At 43.2% G+C, this 18812-nt stretch overlaps 2 protein-coding genes across 4 annotated transcripts; one reads left to right on the top strand and one right to left on the bottom strand.

Moving 5' to 3' along the window:
- Positions 1-775: 775 nt before the first annotated feature.
- On the bottom strand, positions 776-9777 carry LOC310994767 (protein phosphatase PTC7 homolog). The gene is made up of 6 exons (XM_083983584.1): positions 9127-9777; positions 7164-7343; positions 5633-5831; positions 4014-4137; positions 3759-3888; positions 776-3553 (listed from the first exon to the last, which is right to left on the bottom strand). The coding sequence occupies exons 1-6, from the start codon at positions 9326-9328 to the stop codon at positions 3495-3497; spliced, it is 894 nt and encodes a 297-aa protein (XP_083839710.1). The 5' UTR covers positions 9329-9777; the 3' UTR covers positions 776-3494.
- Positions 9778-10974: 1197 nt separating this feature from the next.
- On the top strand, positions 10975-13682 carry prnpb (prion protein b). 3 transcript variants are annotated; one of them, XM_083983092.1, is made up of 3 exons: positions 10975-11361; positions 11774-12129; positions 12232-13682. In XM_083983092.1, exons 2-3 carry the CDS (start codon positions 11781-11783, stop codon positions 13368-13370), a joined length of 1488 nt encoding a protein of 495 aa, XP_083839218.1. In that variant the 5' UTR covers positions 10975-11361; positions 11774-11780; the 3' UTR covers positions 13371-13682. The 3 variants fall into 3 exon arrangements, with proteins under 3 accessions (XP_083839218.1, XP_083839219.1, XP_083839217.1); XM_083983093.1 differs by having other exon boundaries at positions 11774-12171; positions 12292-13682; XM_083983091.1 differs by having other exon boundaries at positions 10976-11361; positions 11774-13682.
- Positions 13683-18812: the final 5130 nt, after the last annotated feature.

Genomic DNA, 18812 nt, shown 5'->3' with positions numbered 1-18812 from the left:
CTCCCAAGAGGACACTTTAGCATGTGTTTTTCAACAATTGGGCCACAAAAAAAAAAAAAAGTAAAAAATGTAAAGGGGACGTGTCATCTGTAACTTTATGCCTTTTGGAGATCATTTCATTTTCCACCAATTTTGACCAGGGGTGCCCAAACTTTTGCTCTCGATACGTATCCCCGTGTTTATGGACTAACTAAATGTGATTATTAAAAGTAGTTTAACCAAGAGCAGCTACATTACAGCAGTGAAATACTGCTCACACATTGATGATCCGTGTTAACAATTATCTACAAACCATGTATGTTTTGTTATTACTGCAATTTAATTTCAATAATGATATTTTTGCACTTTTACTTGATCAAGGTTTGGATGCAGAGTAAAATATTTAAAATGCATGCTGGTCTCTTTTAGAGAGTTGTATAAATACGGGCTACTGTTAGATTACACAGTGCATCAACTGCTCTGAAAATGTTATTTGTTTAAAAAATAGAATACTAACCCTACCTTTACCTCTCTGAAATATGATGTTGTATCAAAGTATAAGGAATGTAACCAAAAAAAAAAAAAAGATAATCAAATAATGTACCTCAAAATTGCACTTCCGTAAATGTACTTTTGCTATTTTCCAGGTAAATTTGTAGGGATATATTCAGATACCTGATATACATGTGTGCTTCATATACATGTATACAGTGCATCCATCTTTTGACATTACTTTTGTTATTTGTTAGAGTGAATGAGTCTTCAAACATGGAACAGAATCAAGGAAACACTCAAGTTTAGTATAAATACTATATTCTTTATTTAAATATTGTACATATTTTAAAACATATTTACATAAATTAGACCTGCATTGTTACACTCTATATACACTGACATAGGTGTGTCTTTCATACGCACAAACATCGCTTGCTGGACAATCATACCGTACAGACTGCAGAAGCACCTTTGAGAAACGACTTTACAGGAGAGAAAGAATGGGGCAGACTTAATTTACATCAAACACTGGGCAACGTGACCAAGACGAGACAAGCTTGCAATGACAGGAAAGGCCTCTTGATTACAGGAATAGCTATTTGTTAAGGCTGAAACTGTGCTCACCCTCATACTGTAAGATCACAGCACCATTACCCATCTCACCACCCCTCCCTCCACTTAAAGGTTACATCTCTCCGTCACATATAGGGCTATCTCTTAAGTAAATACAAGTTCAGAACCTTTGTACACAAACCATCTTAAAAAGACAAGAACAGATTATTAATTGTGTGAAATTAAACTATGTAAAATGGCGTCAATAGCTTAAACAGAAACCATACTCAACAACTGCCATTATGTAATTACGACGAAGAAAGACTGGTTTAATTTGGATTCATGTAAAATGTGGTTAGTGTTTGTCATGCTAAGTCACAATACTAATGCTAATGCAGGACATGTTCAGGACCATGGGATTCAACTATGGCAGCAAATGTAGAATCTCTACAATGACTGTTAAAAGAATGACACAGTGACAATATTGGTCTCCACCAACACAATGTTATCTTTGCAGTTCTGCTTACAGATTAGTGCCCTAATCATGTATTTATATATATGGCTTTCCTTCTTTGGTTTATACACCTGTCTAATGTGTTTGTTTTATCAGTCACATATAACTTAAACCAAGATTATGATACAACATTTGTTCTCAAACATTAGGCATAGAAAAACATTTTAGTGTTCCTCAGAACATTTTCCACCCACACCTTCTGCCCGTCGCACTCGACTCAGAGCACAAGGAATTTACAGTATTGCTGTATGGTGTTTGTACCAACAAAGCATAATGACATACACAAAGAAAATGTGTCTTTGGTGCACCTGCTTTTAAACTGTAAAGACATTGTCCAAACCACTTGGGTGAGCTGTTAGACAAAGGGGACAGACTATCATGTCTTTGATTAATGAAATTGGATGAAATCCAGCACACACACAAACATCTTTTCACACTCATTACAATCATGACCATGTTCAAATAAAAATCATGTCAAGTCATGTACAGACGTTGGAATTACAAAAGAAGCAGCGAACAAATGTAAAAGGGAGACAAGGAACTGAGAAATAAAATGAAGTGGGACACACACTCTTACATTCACACACACACACACACTTCTTTTTAAGATAGCTGGATCTTTTTTTTGTCATCCATCACACATCATGTCAGCAGACACTTCAAACTTTTACTTTGAAAACTAAATAACATTAAAAAAATACATCTTTTCCTTTAAATTCGTGCCTGACCTATCATTGCAATTGTAAGCATTCCCAGATGCTAGCTTTAGCTTTGTGAGATAGCAAATATCAACATTGAATACATCACACATTCCAAAAATGGCCTCTAACATCTGCACCACACGCACACACACTCACACATTATTTTACCACACAACTGTAGCAATCAACCTCAGCAAATGTCTTCTTGTTCATTTCAGCGAGTGGAAGTGTGGGATTGATAAAGCTCACTTCAAGATTAACACCTATACAAGAAAAAAATATATTTATGAATGCATGTGTACATCTTCCACAACAGTAACCAAATAGCTCTTTGCTTTAACAAACAAAGCAAAGACGACAGGAAGGCCTGAACGTAGCCCTGACGACACGGAAATATTTACATCTTATCAGGATGTGCGCACACCGACAGATCCCTCAGCCAAGTGACAAAACCTGATTAACCCTCACATGTGAGCTCTAACGAGTGTTAAGGTCTCTGTTTACAGATTTCTCTCGTCCCGAGACAATGACCATTTAGCTCTTCCATGGATAAACATTCCTAAATCCAGCTCTTCCCTCCTCGTTTCTCCAGTAACACCCATCCACTCCCGACATCAGCTTCCTCACTCCATCTATATGCTTTGTTCAAACACGCCTACAACATCGTACGGATTAACAGCTGGGACAGACACAGATTACTCAACTCTATCACTACTCTAACAATCCAAAACCATGGCTTACTCCTCTTGTATCGCTTTTTGTTTTTTTTTTATACACAAGGGCTACCAGATTTTAAAACCCCTAGTTCACCCAACGTGTGGACCGTCTCTTCGTTACATCACTTTAAGAGGTGTTGATGCAGCAAAATGAGACACGGGAGACTGGAAGGCATCCCTCAGCCCACTGTTACTCCTCCTCCTCCTGCATCATGATCAACATGAAGGTGTCTGTCTAGCTGCCTGCTTCCCCTCAACCGTTCAAGCACCAAAACAAAACGGAGGAAGAAAACAAAACAAAACAAAAAAAAAGTTACACGGATGGACGTCTAGTCCCGCAGCAAAACAGGAGTGTGTGTCGTGTTGGCGGGCCGGCCTTCTCCAGATCGGCCACCCACCCCCAACGGGACGCAGTGCATTTCGGGAGGGCTGCAGGTGGAAGACTCAGGCAGACGGGAAGGATCAGCCCCAAGAGAAGCGCGCGCACGCACACACTCGCGCATATACAAACACACCAGTACACACACACACACACTTTTAGTCTGTATATTCAGCCACAATGGACAGCAGCACCGTGATATCATCTGGCTTCCCTCCTGCAGAAAAAAAAAAAAGACAAAAGGAGTGTGAGGAGGCGTGCCAAATCTGCAACAAAGTAGGCCAGCAATGCCGGTTGGAACTCATGACTACCATGTGCTGAGAGCACAACATTTCTCTTTCTATTTAGCTTGGGTCTCTCGGCTTTAAATAACATTTATCTCATATACCGTTTTAAGCAGCGTCTGAGCACAGCACACTTACCTCTTACATTCAGGCCATTGTCACAGGCAAACTGTGCAAAAGGAGACATATAGTTGGGGTCGTAGGCAAGGTCGTGAGCTTGCTTTGCAATGCTCTGTGCAGTCTGCAGGATGCTGTCGTAGTTGGTAGTCTGAATCGGGCAGAGAGAAAAAAGCATTATAATGTGAAACAGTATCTCTGGACGCATGTATCCGACAAAGTGAATGTGCACGTTTGTACATTATATCCATTCAGAATCAGAGTCAGAAATCGGACCTTGAGTTTTTTGAGCTCCTGGAGGATCATGTAGTCTGGCATGTTGTCAAAGAGGCCATCGGTTGCCGTGAGGATGATGTCACCGAGCTGCACGTCGAAGGAGGAGCTGTCAGCTGCTTCGGGACTGGAGGAAAACAGGAGGCATGGCAAGATCAGTCACAAGTGGCGCCTGAGCTTCTGTCAACAGTTTCCAGTGTGGAATTAAGCAGGTCAGTCTGCCAAAATCTTTAGGGTGAGCATGGCGTGGGCGTTTAATCTGACAGCTGACTCGGAAGCAGCCTGCCCTGTGTGTGTCCTTGCCAGGTGCAGACGAGTCCTCGAGTTTGTGCTGGCACCTAAACCAAGACTCAAGTTTTATTTTCTTGGGAGTACTTTAAAGATATGCCCCTGCTTGGTCTGGAGGGGGTTTTTAAATTCTAAAAAAGGTGACATACCACAGAGTCCCCCCCCCAAAAAAGAAATGTTTGCTTGTTGCTTGCTCAAACTTTATCTCACACCAGATGAACAAGATTAAACCTGTGGAGGAAAAAAGGATTCAAAACAAGACCTTGAAAATGCTCCAAATGGATTACAAAAGCTTTATCCCCTGTTAATCAGGCTGCCATTGTCCGAATCAAATTGTGACACCTTTCCTGTGCGGCCGTTTAAGTCTGCATACGCCACACTGAGACATGTAATTTACAATAATGCAGTTCACCAACTAACTCGGGCTAATGGACACCAGCCTGTTTGTCTTTTCCACTTGTGTATGTTAGAACACAAATGCTACAACAATTGCCGACACCCAGCGCACGCTCTCACATCTGCTACAGATCGACTTGTAAAAGACGGCATGGGGCTGTCTGGAGCAACAGAGTCACATTACTTGGTGCAGAGGAGTGGTGTGGTAGTGGTGTGTTCAAAGCACCATGACACTGCTGCAGCACTGAAAACAAGCCGATGTGGAAAGCATACGAATCATTTTGCACTTTCTGACTCATTCTGTTCATTCCCAAATTCCTCTGCCCAATATTCTTAAATGTTCTCACGCAAATGTATGTACACGTGTTGAATAATGTTATATTATAGTGGGTTGAGGGTGTGTTTACGTTCATAAACCAATGAGATCTAAACAAAAACTCAAACAGAATATGATGAGTTGTTTTTCCATGCGGGTGATAAAAGAAAAAGACAATCACGTACATGCTGCAGCAAAACCGTGTGTACACCTGCACACACACCGTAGCATGTGACGTTCAACATCTCAGGTCTTGTTTCTAGTTTAAACATTGTAGGAAAGTTCCTGCAATGGCTACATTTGCTTAAAAAGTTCACCTAAACTCAACTATGTAGTGATGAAAATTAGAAGTTGACTTATTGAACCTTTTTTCTGATTTGAAAAATAGCATGCGCACTCAGGAAAATGCAGAGCTAGGAGAGATGTGATGGAATGGAAATTTACAACGAGCAACTGAGCTTCCACTTGTATAATAGATGACCGGTGTAGTTTGCTGCAAAGCTACTAGTATCACCACTTTCCAGTGTCTCTACCACACAGCTTTTTTCCCCCTTTTGTTTCCATTGTTTGATCTACCTTCACACATGACTTGCTGTGATGTCACCAACGCCGAGCTACTCACCTGTCACTGAGCACCACCCCTTCTGCCCCCGGGGGAGCGATGGACAGCTGGAAGGGTGTGTTGAAATAGTGCTGCTGCTCGTCCGAGCGATGAACCACCTCTCCTCCCCGAACCACCAGGAAACCCGAGTCACCAAGGTTACACGTGTGTAACCGGTGGCTCCGGCGGTCCAGAACCACTATGCAGGCGGTGCTGCTCCCTGCGGAGTAAGACAAAAACAATAGTAAGGTTAGGAGGCGTGTATAGGAGGAAAGTGGTAAAACAAAACATGCCGGTTTGGGGACACTGCAGCAGCACAGTGAAGATGCCAAAATTTCCAGCTATGCGTACCTTCCTGTTTTTTTAATTATTAAACCTTTATTTAACCAGGTAAAGCTTATTGAGATATAGAATCTCTTTTTCAAAAGTGACCTGGCCAAGAGGAAGCAAAATTACAAGTACAAGCAGTAATACAAATAAATAACAATAGTTCAATAAATAAAAATGAAATTATCAGGATTCAGGAATAGATTGAAAGAAGTGTAACATCTGATTTAAAAACAGTGACAGAGCCCGATGCTTTCGAGTTCCTTAGTTTTAAGAATTGGTGAATCTAATGCTTTCATAGTGGCTGGATGAGATTGTTATGCAATTCACTTGTTCTTACATCGAAATAAAGAAAGAAAGAGAGAGAGAGGAAAAAAAAAACATGGGTCAAATTCTTTGCTTGCCCTGGATCTCCAGTGACTGAACTCGTCCCAGTAACCTTGAGCAGGGAAGGTCAAACACAGACCCCGTCACCGGCGCCCAAAATAAAAGTAGACCATTTGACAAACATAGTGAGGGGGAGGACGTTAACATTTAGTGTCTGCACTGGCTGTAGGTCAGGGGTACTGAGTCTCTGAAGAAATGTGACCTTGGTCACATGTCTGACATGGCCGTGCTTTTAAAATCAGTCCAGTCCTCCGGCAGTGTCAGTTACAGATGCACTCATGACCTTTTGGACGTCTCTGGTCTGAGGCAAAAATGTTCACCCTGTGTAAGGAGGAAAACTGCTGAACCCCACAAGGCTACCAAGTATAAACTTTCAGGAGACGGCATAATGATACAGACTGAACAAGTTGGTTTGTTACTTCATGGGTATTACATCACTCAGTGGGATGAAAGTCTGAGCTGAAATCAAAGACAACCAACAAACCTTAGATATGTGAATACTGAGCCAAATACCACACTTGGTGAAGCTTTAGTTCTGTATCCAATCATACATTAAAAAAACCTTTCCTCATCATCTGTACTATGATTCTTCTTTGCATATTTCTCCATCCTTGATGCCCTCTTCTGCTGAGCAAGGACCAAGCAGTGTATACAAGAGAAGTCCTGACTTATAGTATCGCGTTATGCAACTCTCCAAGCAAGGCAGCTACTCACAGACTGACTCATCCTGCAGCTATGTTATTTATTTCTCGGTATGGCTGTACACATAGGAAGCATGACTCACTCCACCACAGACTGTGTGCCCCATAACATATTGTGTGTGTGTCTGTCTACTCACCTAGCAGGGGCACTTTGTTCTGTAGAAGCTCATAGTAGCCCGAGGTCAGGATGCCCACTGGATAAGTGGGAGTGAAGCGTCCCTCCTTCACCAGCCGCTCACACGTTCTCATTAAGGTGGCGGAGAACTGAGACGGGTCAACGCCGTAATCGCGCCAACCACCTACGCCATCTGCTACACCTGATGGACAAAGTGGGGATACAATTTGTAATCTCATCATTGATTTGGTACTTACACTCTCCTCAGGCCAACGCTAGCACTACTGCCATGCCCTGTAAAAAGCTACATTAATGTGTCTAGTGTTTATCTACAGGTCTGTAGTGCTGCTGCTGGTTCTTTCCTGTCCTGTCAGTGTTATTGTTTTGGTAATTTTCAGTGGCTCCACTTTGCAGATACCAGTCAGACTGCTGAACATGAGTTTGCACTCTTTGTGTAACCCCTCTGTAATTATCATTTCACAATTATTGTTTAATACCACATTAATACCACAGTGAAAGTATGGCTACACCTTCGCTGGTATCAAAACACACATACGCACCGCAGCTGCAAAAGTAGATAACACATTTTAAAATGGTTATGAGATTATGACAGATTGGACTGGCAAAGAACTAAATAGCTAACAGACCAGAATGCATCAGGATGTACTAGATAATGTTACTGGATATCTGCTAAGTGCATCATACCACACTTCACAGCCATAGAGAAGATGGTGAGAGGAAATGATCCTTTAAATGAGATGTAGCTTTGGCTCCAATCAAATTTCGCTTTCGTTGACTTCTTTTGAATGGCAATTACTGGAAAATGTAAGAAGTGGGACAAGCAGAAAATGCTTTTAATATGCTTTAACATTAACTGCAAAACCCATTTTTACTAATGTTTCATTAATTACACAAACTGTTGTGTGTGATTTTAAAGCACCATCATTGCTGACAAGCTCTGTGGGATCATAAATCAATCACAGTCTGGCATGCATGTACCTATTTATCATAGTGGAGCTCCCTCTAATAAGAAAGTGAAACAACATAATGCATCATGGGGATCTCCAGAAATCCTCAATATGAGCTTCTGGACACAGGAGCAGTATGCACTGCTGTAAACCAGGCAAAAAGCCAAACCTCCTCTTTTTTTCCATAGCCGTCTTGATAGTTTAGTTAGACTCAACCACCTCGTTATTTCTGATTGCCATATGTGTAAACACGTGAAGTCTTGTGGGGGATTTTGTTCCTCGGGGATGGCTATTTTTACTTCACACCATCAGCCCAAACATTTAGGGTCTTGCAGTGCATGGGGAAAAAAACGATTAAAAACCCTTATTTTGAAATGTGGACCAGCCACGTGGTTATTGAGCTTTTCGCTGTTTACCCCCCTCGTGTCAGCTGAGCAGAGGGGACAAAGCAGCTCCACTCAGCTCAGCTAGGTGGCTAACAGCAAACATGGCTGCCTCCATGCTCAACCATTCTGACCTTTGCAAGACATTGTCGTGTTCAGTCTGAGGCGGTGCAAAAGCCTCATTTTCAACCTCCTTCACCCCTAAATGTGAATATCTACGCCTCCTGATTTTAATCTGATTTTTATGTGACGCTGCCGCCGCGTGTGGTGCAGTTTGAGCCCATCTGGGTGAAAGGTCATCCTGCGTTTCACCTCAAAAAAAAAAAAAAAGACTCCCTCATAAATCACAAGTCGAGGTATTGAAACGACTACGACTGCAGGTGCAATGCACAGGCCGGTGTATTATTGCACGCGTCTGGCCTGCTTTGAGTTATCCTGACTTTAATCTCTACGAAAGAGTTGGGGAGGGGGAGTTGTGGCAAAGGGGGTGGGGGCTGTTATGTTTTCACCCGAGTGGTCGGTACACGTGCGAGGCTAGCTCACTGAAGGTCACCCGAGCACAGAGGGTGTCTAGCACGCATCGGTGTGTGTGTATGTGAGGCTGGAGGAGGAGGGGGGGCTTCACTTAACTTACCCAACACATCTGCGCTCCTGTGCCGCGCTATGAAGCAGGCATCGTCGCCGTAGCACATCCCCTTCTTCAGGATCCCCTTCCGAAAGTCTTTGCCGAAGCCATAGCTCGCAGTGATCAGGCTGTAGTCCCGACCGTCCGTCTGAGAGAGTCCGCCCAGGACAGCCCTGGCTACCAGTCTGCCATACGACAGTACGGATAACATCCCCCAGCTAGCAGCGGCCCCGTGTCGATGCGAGCCTGCTGGTGGTCCTCTCTTCTCTCTTCAGCCCCCCCACCCCCGGCCCCGGCCGCCTACCCTGCTGCTCGGCTGCTGCTTCGTGTCAAGCCCCGGTAGTTTGTCTCTCTCTCTCTAACCGTCCATCCGACACCGACCTGTCCGCTGTGAAACCAGTAACTAACCGCAGCCCCCGTCAGTCCGCAGCTCTAGCCTCGCATCAAAACACGTCCTGACCGAGTAGCGGTGATGTTGTTGTCTTCTTTAGGTTTGTGGTGAGTCTTTCAGAAGAGCAGTAGTTCCTCCGCTGGGCTCTCTCCTGCTCGACATGTTTCCACCGTTTCCCCGGACTCACACAGCTCGCCTTGGGCTACATACGGGTGCTTCAGCCGTTTACTAGCCTGACGTCACGACCCCGCCGACGCCAGCCAATGAGAGAGCCGCTCGCGGACACACCGAGGCCGCTGATCTCAGACCTGCTGAGAGCCCGTATCTACTGAAGCGAACTGCGCAAGCTGTGGGTGTGCGCTTGTTCTACAAACACGGACGTACCGGTGGGCATGGGTAATCATTAGCACCGTGGTTAACACATAATAGATCCATGGGTTTACAGCTCTTTTATATACAGTCTATGGTTTACAGTCTATGGTTATCACCAGAGCGATTGATATGGCTTTGGTTAGCATTGTGGTGGCCCTGAAGTGCAAAACACAACGGCAAATCAGACAACAACGACAAAAGAGAAACCACAACACAAAAAAAGAAAACACAACGGCAAAAGAGAAAACACAACACAAAAAAAGAAAACACAACACAAAAAAAGAAAACACAACACAAAAAGAGAAAACACAACACAAAAAAAGAAAACACAACGCAAAAAGAGAAAACACAACACAAAAAGAGAAAACACAACGGCAAATCAGAAAACACAAAAGCAAAAGAGAAAACACAACACAAAAAGAGAAAACAACGACATTAACCAAACCGGAAAAGGTAGGTACACTCGGGCGACATGAATCGTCGCTGATTGGACAAAAGAACTGGTCCGTGCTTTGAACCGGAAAGACAACACCGCCAGCGCGACAGACAAGCGGGACTAGCGAACATCCATGGGACGAGCACAGAGGCCGCTTTTTTTTGCTTTTGTGTTTTCTGATTTGCCGTTGTTTAGTAATTTGTCGTTGTGTTTTCTGTTTTGTTGTTGTGTTTTCTCTTTTTGTGTTGTGTTTTCTCTTTTGCCGTTGTGTTTTCTCTTTTTGTGTTGTGTTTTCTCTTTTTGTGTTGTGTTTTCTCTTTTTGTGTTGTGTTTTCTCTTTTGCCGTTGTGTTTACTCTTTTTGTGTTGTGTTTTCTCTTTTGCCGTTGTTGTCTGATTTGCCGTTGTGTTTTGCACTTCAGGGCCACCGTACCATTTAGCTGATGGTGCACTCACTGCATTGACAGGAAATGCATTTGTGGTTATCCTGATGACGGATTGTGTAAAGAATTTCTCAGCCTCCCAGTTGTAAATCCCCCTACATTATGAGAAACTAATGCACTCGTTCTTACATAGAAATAAAGAGAGTTCAACATTGGTCAAATTCTTTGCTTGCCCTGGATGGAAAAAAAAGTGTTAATAATCAATCATACACTCTTCCCGCTGTTACCCAAAACTTAAATAGCCGAAACATAATTACCATGTTACAATAGATACATTTTACTAGTCGATTTTATATATCCAAGTATTAAAATTTGTTTCATATAGGCTATTTGTTTTTTAAACATACGTTTCTTCATATCTTCATGCCAAACCGCATTAAAAAAAAAAAAAGATATAAATTATATTTGTTTTTTTTGTTGTTTTTTTGCTAGTTTGCCCGCCTCCACTTCCGCTTTCCGGTACATCAAAACAAGCACACCCATTATACACAGGCTCATCCCCAAGCCAGAGCTCATAACGGAGCAGAGGGTGGGAGAGAGAATAACAGCGCGTCGGAGCCGACATACCCTGGCCTGGGAATATAAATACACCATCACCACACGGTAAGAAACGACTACAAATGTATCGATTAAGGTCCTGGTTTAGGTTATTTGTCTTCTCGGGATAACGGTAGATCGACTGACGTCACACATGTCGCCTGTTCTGCTCTAATTTAGCGTCAGTCGGTGTAGTGGGCGACTGAGACATGATGATGGTGGTGCAGTGGCAGTCACACAATGATGTAGCCCAAAGATTAAACATAAACACCGCGGGTAATGGCGGTGGTTGTTGTGACACACCCGTATATAGGCTATTTGTTTATTTATAGATGGAAAAATGAGGAGATAATGATGATTCCATTATGACTTGTTTTATCTGGACATCTTTGAAACTTGAGATCGCCTACTTATTATGTAAACAGCATGGAAACCAGTGTAAACGATGTTGTATTGTTTATATGATCCATATCTATAGATACAAGATGGGGAGGTTATGTGAGGTGGCTGCTGTATCCGTCCTCATCATCAGTCTCCTGAGCACTGACTCCACATGGGCCAAAAGGAGCAGCAGCAGCGGCATCGGCAGCAGTGGCAGGAAAACCTCATCTACCAGCAGCAGCGGCCGTGGCACACAATCAAAACCATCACAGTCTCAACCAGGAAACTATCCCCGACAGCCGACCAATCGAAACCCTAATCCATACCCTGCTGGCGGAAGTTACCCATATCCTGGAACAGGCACTAATACAGGAGGAAACCCCAGGCAGAACCCGGGCAGTTATCCAGGAGCTGGTAGTTACCCCAACCAACCTGGCAGGGCAAATCCTGGAGGTTATCCAAACCAGAACCCTGCAGGTGGAAATCCGGCCGCAGGTGGGAATCCGGCCGCAGGTGGATATCCCAACCAGTACCCAGGCAGAACCAACCAGGGAGGATATCCAAACCAGAACCCCGCAGGTGGATATCCGGCCGCAGGTGGAAATCCGGCCGCAGGTGGATATCCAAACCAGTACCCAGGCAGAACCAACCAGGGAGGATATCCAAACCAGAACCCCGCAGGTGGATATCCTGCTGCAGGAGGATACCCGGCTGGAGGTGGGTATCCTAACCAGTACCCAGGGAGAAATCAGTATCCAGCGGCAGGAGGCTACCCAGCACAAGGGGGCTACCCAGCACAAGGGGGCTACCCAGCGGCAGGAGGCTACCCAGCAGCAGGGGGCTACCCAGTTAGAAATACTGGGCAGGGTTGGGGTTCACCTGGTGGTGGATATCCAGCAGGTGGACATCCTGGAGGTGGATATGGTGGCGGTGGATACGGTGGAGGTGGATATGGTGGAGGATACCCCGGTGGAGGAGTCGGCGGCTACCCCAACTGGAACCCAAACAATAAGATCCTCAGCCCCCGCTTTGGCGGAGGAGGCTACGGCGGAGGGTATGGCGGTCACGGGATGGGAGGATCTCCGTTTTCTCATTCTGTGCAGAACATGGGCTACAAACCCAAGTCGACAGGTTTTGCCAAGAAAGCCATGGTGGCCGCGGGCGTGGGTGCCGTGGCCGGGATGGCCGTTGGGTACGGACTAGGGCGCTTCCCCCGACCGCATTTCACCTTCCGCAACCCCGAGGAGGAGCACTACTACAACAACTACATGTACCGTCGTTACGGCACCAAGTCCACGGACGAAAAAGATTACGGGCGCGATTACGTCTACCAGCCTCCGCCGAGGGCAGAGAAGTACGACAGCTTCATGAGTCGCTGTATGAACAGCACGGACACCCCGAAGAACCAGGGCAGCAGCGGCGGCTCTACCACGCCCAAGAGCGGAGCTCAGGAGGAGGAGGAGGACGACGACACCGTCAGCATCGAGGAGATTGGATACCCGTCGCTAATCGAGCAAGTGAAGGCGCGGCGCTGTGTCGAGCAGTACATGGTTTACTCGGAGCGCTTCCTGCAGGAACGGAAGGCCGAGGCGCAACGCGACCAGCCCAGTCGCAGCAGCCCTCTGAGCCACGGCGTGGTCCAGCTTCTCACCTCCATCGTCGTCCTTCTGTCCAGCATGCTCCTTCTTCAGTGAAATGATAATAATAAAGAAAACCCTGCAAGCTCGTCCCACCTCGTGTTTCTGAAGCGTCCGGTCTGTTCTCATTGACCATGTGAGGATGAAGACATCGTGCGACTCAGAGGGCGCATCCTAACCTCTGAGTTTTGTAAATACATTATCGGTCGAAGCTCGTCGCACACATGCTGTTACCACCACCACCACCACCACCATCGCCATCATCAGTTCCTGCCAGATTTGTAGGCCCAAAACAGTACACTTCGTATTTTTAACTATTTGTGTCATAGAAATCAAAAATAAGGGCGAGGTCACCCTGACGTTAAGAATAGGCTACCCCCTCTCAGGTAGATGTAACTCACTTTATTTTCTTTGTTCAGCTGCCTGTATAATCTCACATGTGATATAACTGTCGACAGAAAGGAGAGATCAGTCCTTTCCCGCCTGTTTGTGTGCAGCATGATGTTATTAGCGCTGCTGCTGCCATGCAAGTAGATGCAATTATTGATGTGTGTTGTGCATCTAACGCTTCTGCTCTGTGCAGTGCTGGCTTGCTTATAGGGTTTTAACAGAGGGGGTCTGCAACAATTTACTAACTCTGCTACATCTTTGCTTTGTATCGTAGCTTTACATAGTTGTATCACATTTCACAACCAGACACGGATAATTGGGGAAGCTGGAAGTGATGACGCTGGGTTAAAATTCCCTGGAAACGGTAGAAGTTACAGAGGGTGAATCATAAGTGCAGCCCTCTTGAGTCAGAGTTGTGTTTCCATATCTGGTTCCAACCCTTCCCGGACACATGGGCCTTCATGTTCATGTCTCCGGGCATATTCTTAAGTTTCCGGGGACACTTCCATTTTTTCTCGGTTTTCCAGACACATCAAATTACAAGACTTTCACAATCTGATAAGGACATCTGTGTCCGATATGGACAATTCTGCATCTGCCTCTCATCCTTTTCCACAGCTCAGATGTTCGTGTGTCTATAAATATTTGTTTTTGCGTTCCCCAGACTTAAGCCTCCCCTGGCTTTAATGACGATCCTCTCCAGAAATTGATCTCATTTTTTGACAGCTGTATCTGTTACTGTTCACTGCTGTGGTTCTGTAATTCCTAGTGTTTGTGGATATTTTACTACAACAACTTCTTTTCATTCATTTTATTCCCTGTAAGATTTGTTAATAAGCACTTGGTAGCTGTGTTTTTTGAAAAATGCTATTTAAAGCTTTCAGGCCAGTGTTCGAATAAAAGGGATTTAATTTCCGTTGGTCGTTTGCACATGGTGTATTCAGATAAGCCTGTGGTTTATAAAGTTCTTGCTAAGTTCACACATGCAAACCAATATTAAGTGTGCAATAGCACCTATGTAATGTCAAAATGAAGAGTCAGGTGAGGTGCTGTCCTGATATTTATGAAGCTGAGCTGCGGTCTTACTACACACAGCCAGTCTTACTAAACATTTCTTCTAGCAGTTGGTTTCCATACACCACCCAGGTTATTATTATTTTTTTTTTAGTAGTGAATGATCTGAAATCTCCGTACTGTTTAGGTTGTTGAATATCTGTCAAGTGCACTTATTTCCCTTTAGGACTGGATATTCTGTATAACGTACATCACAGGGAGTATGGACATCTGTGTGATTTTCCTGGTTTATACCATTGTAAACATTTTACACGTCAAATAACAAGACTAAAATGATCATTTAATATGGTTTGTCATGAATGTTGTATGTATTGAATAAAATAAACATAAGAATGACTTCTCTCCCTATAATATCGTCTCAAACAAACACTCATGTATGGTCTTTACGCTGAAGTCTCTGCTATTCTCTTTAAATACAGTAAATGAACAGATTACAGATCGAGAACATTTTTATGACTTTATACTACACTACAGGCTTTTAATTTTTAACATACACATACAATTAATATACTGTATTTTTTTGAATAGAGGTCAAACAAGCAATTAGTTGTATGACAGACAACTTTACTGAGTAAATGAGAGTTTAAAGTTATTTTTCATGATGGTTCAGCTTCTCATATTGGAAAATTGGCTGCTTTTTTCTGACTAAAGTTAGTGAGTAAAGTGAATAATTTTGGTTTTTGTGAATTAAGTTAGTAACGTTGATAGTTTTGGTTTTCAGCCGTTGCTTGAACAAAGCTAGGCATTTGATAACATCAGAAAAAAACAAACACTTTTTCTCACTTGCATTCACAGGTATTTTTACTCCACACTTTTGGAATGTTAAAGCAGAAGTAAGCGGAATGTTTGTGTTAATATAAGTCTTAAATAGTTATATCTTCCGACGGCAATCACTTACATAGAGTGTTTGGTCTGAAACACGGGTCTGTCAGTCACTCTGCTCTGCTGTAAGCCGAGGAGAAAACTTTCCTTGTATCCTACAACCTTTATCCAATGAGGAGAGAGAACAGCATAAAGGGGCGGTCCTCTCTGTGTGTGCAGCCAAGGGATGCGCGTGAATGTGGTGACGTCAGGACGAGGGCGGGGACTGCTAACTCCATCTGCTGACAAGAAGTTAACCAAAACGACCGGATCGCTTACTTCTGCTTTAAATAGGGCAAACTATTAATTAAGAAAATATTTGGCTGATAAATTGATAAGTTTTCATAGCTGAATATTAAAGAGTGTGTCAAAGGAGGTTAAATCGAAAGCAACTGGACTTAGTTATTTGTCTGGGAAGACGTTTCACCTCTCATCCAAGAGGCTTCATCAGTTCATGTACGCGGACCAGTCCCAGCCTGGTCAGATGCGTACATGAACTGATGAAGCCTCTTGGATGAAAGGTGAAACGTCTTCCCAGACAAATAACTAAGTCCAGTTGCTTTCGATTTAACCTCCTTTGAGATACTATGACCTGGACAAATGAGAATATGCACAGGATTAAAGAGTGTGCAAAGGCTCAGAATAATACAGATTTAGTGTTCTACATGCTAGCAGATCATGTAAAGCTTAGAGTTCAAACATAATTGTAACCCTAACCCTAACCCACGTTAAACAATAAAGACAAAAAAGTTTATATTTTTCAAAGCTTTTATTTGATGTGATGATTCATCTCAGTGATCAGAGGTCAGATTAGTAGTCTCTTATCCAGGCGGCTATGAGGAAAGACACCACATATCCAAATGTGAGAAAGATGTTAGTGGTGGGAGCAGGGGCGGCCGTGTTAATGAGGGCTTTCCACAGAGACCGGTTGTGATATCCTTGGCGCTCACTGTAGTAAATCCGTTGATCTTGCTCGGATGAGGAAGAGGAGGAGGATTTATGGCTGTAATGATTCCCAGAACTGTGCTTGGGCTTGCCGAGGAAGCCCAGCCCATAGCCAGTGCCTGTGCCTCCCAGCATGCCCGCGGCTGCTGCTCCCGCCCACTTCAGGCCATGCTTGGAGAGGCCTCCGCTCTGGGAGGGGGGCGCTTTGTTGCTGTCACCTTTCCCTTTTCCCTTGAAGCTTAGACGCTTACTGTACACATGCTGTGCACCTGGAAACAAAGCTGCCATAAGCAACAGGCAAACCCACAGTGAGAGAAGCTTCTGCTGGCCGGCCATCACTGGAGATCTGCACCCTGCAGGAACACATCAATAAGTATTAAACAAAAAGCGACACATGCAGGCTCAAACCTTTTTAATTCTTACTAAAACATACTACTTTAGAAGATTACGCTGTCTTTTTATTTTTATTTATCTGAGAGACAGAGAGAAAGAGTGAAGCCTCTTTGGCACTCATTCAAACTGGTATTAAAGCTTTTGATTTAGTTCACTGCACATCCAAAGTCACATGCTCTCCAGCACTAACACAACAGACATCCAGAACAATCCACATGCTCCGTCAACACAGGGATTAGCTGGGCTTTATGTGTGCGATGCATATTCACCCTATCATGATGTATTTGCTTTTCCTGGCTCTGATAGGCACTATACATTAATATAGGTTGTTAACGATCAGCAATGTTTTCTAAATGCTAAGAAACATCAACAATGTAGTATTAAAAAAAGATGTTGATATGCACTTGCATCATATGTACATCATTGAAATTTGCCGGAAATTATAATAAAACTCAGGCAAAAAGTTTTAATCAAAAAATGTTATTTCTGCTCTAATTCAAAAACTATTATGCAGTGGAAAACATAAAAATGCATAAAGTGTTAGTTGGAAGATTTTATTTACCTTTTCTGACTGGTCAGAGCGAGAAGTCGTGAGCAGCAGTCCCTTTTCACACCACAACACCTGCTGTACAGCAGAGCTGCATGTTCATGTTGGTTTTCACTATCATTTCCATACCAACATCCACTCCACAGAGTCAGTGCAGCCCCTCCCCAAAACAAACCCTGCTGTGCTATTGGTTCATGATCAATAATACAGTGCAGGTTCAATGATTTTTGATGATGGTGGTGTTTCACGTGCAGCTGTCAGACCTAGTTTTCTCTCATTATTCAGCATGTAAAGGCCAGTACAAAGAGAATGCATCACTATCACAGGCTCAAACCTACATATGTGTAGGCTTAATTGTATTCATTAAAAGCGTACAATGTTTTTTGACTGCATGATTACAATGCTGAGCTGTCTTTGTGGATATTATTGGTTTGGTTCTTCAGCTTTAACTGGTGCCCATTTGTTTTGTATTTGGCTTTCCAGATTTAAGGATGTCCTGTAGAAAGATGGTTCAATCCAGGAGTGTGAATCATTGTTCTTTTATTTTTTATGATTTTTATGATTAATGTAATAATTAAACTAGAAACAGAAATTCTTGGATTTAGAAACCCTACTGAATTTTCTTGGGTCAAACAAATCCCATATTTGAACACCAAGACTATTACAGTCACTCACTCAACATTTCATATATTGGAGCCAAATTGCTCATTTACATCCCAATAAAGAGTGATGTAATGATGTGATGTTGCTGTATTATGATCACAGAATTAAATCAACAGCTAAAACGTATTTTTTCAACCCACTGGACATTAATAGATAATGTGTTTGTGTCTCGGTATTGCTCTTCTTATGATTTCCTTGATGGTCCATTTTTTTCGTCTTGTCTTACTCTTTGTGCATTGATATTTTCACAAGAATTTGATCCAGATTAACAAACCTACAGTATTTTCACTAATCAGATCATGACTTTGTGAATAAATGAAAAGATTCATGGTGCTGAACAAAGAACAAGCAGGAAACAGCACACAGAGAATGTACAGAGAATATAATGAGTGACACAGCTGCCAGAAAAAAAGAGGCTTTAAGAATGTGGACAATTTTTTTTGTGACATATCAAGACTATGATGCCAAGACATGAAAGAGACCAGAGCAAAAAGAGACAAGAGAGATGATTGTTTCCTAAATATGGGACTGGTCAAACTGCTAACAAGTGGAAAAGATCATGTGCAACAAACAAGATTTTTCTGGGTTTTATGTCATGAGTTTGGAGAACATCCTCCACAGGGTAC

This window comes from Trachurus trachurus (genome assembly GCF_905171665.1).
Source record: "Trachurus trachurus genome assembly, chromosome: 12".
Classification (NCBI taxonomy): Eukaryota; Metazoa; Chordata; class Actinopteri; order Carangiformes; family Carangidae; genus Trachurus; species Trachurus trachurus.
Note: the sequence above shows the minus strand (reverse complement) of the source record. Positions and strands in the feature narration are given on the sequence as shown.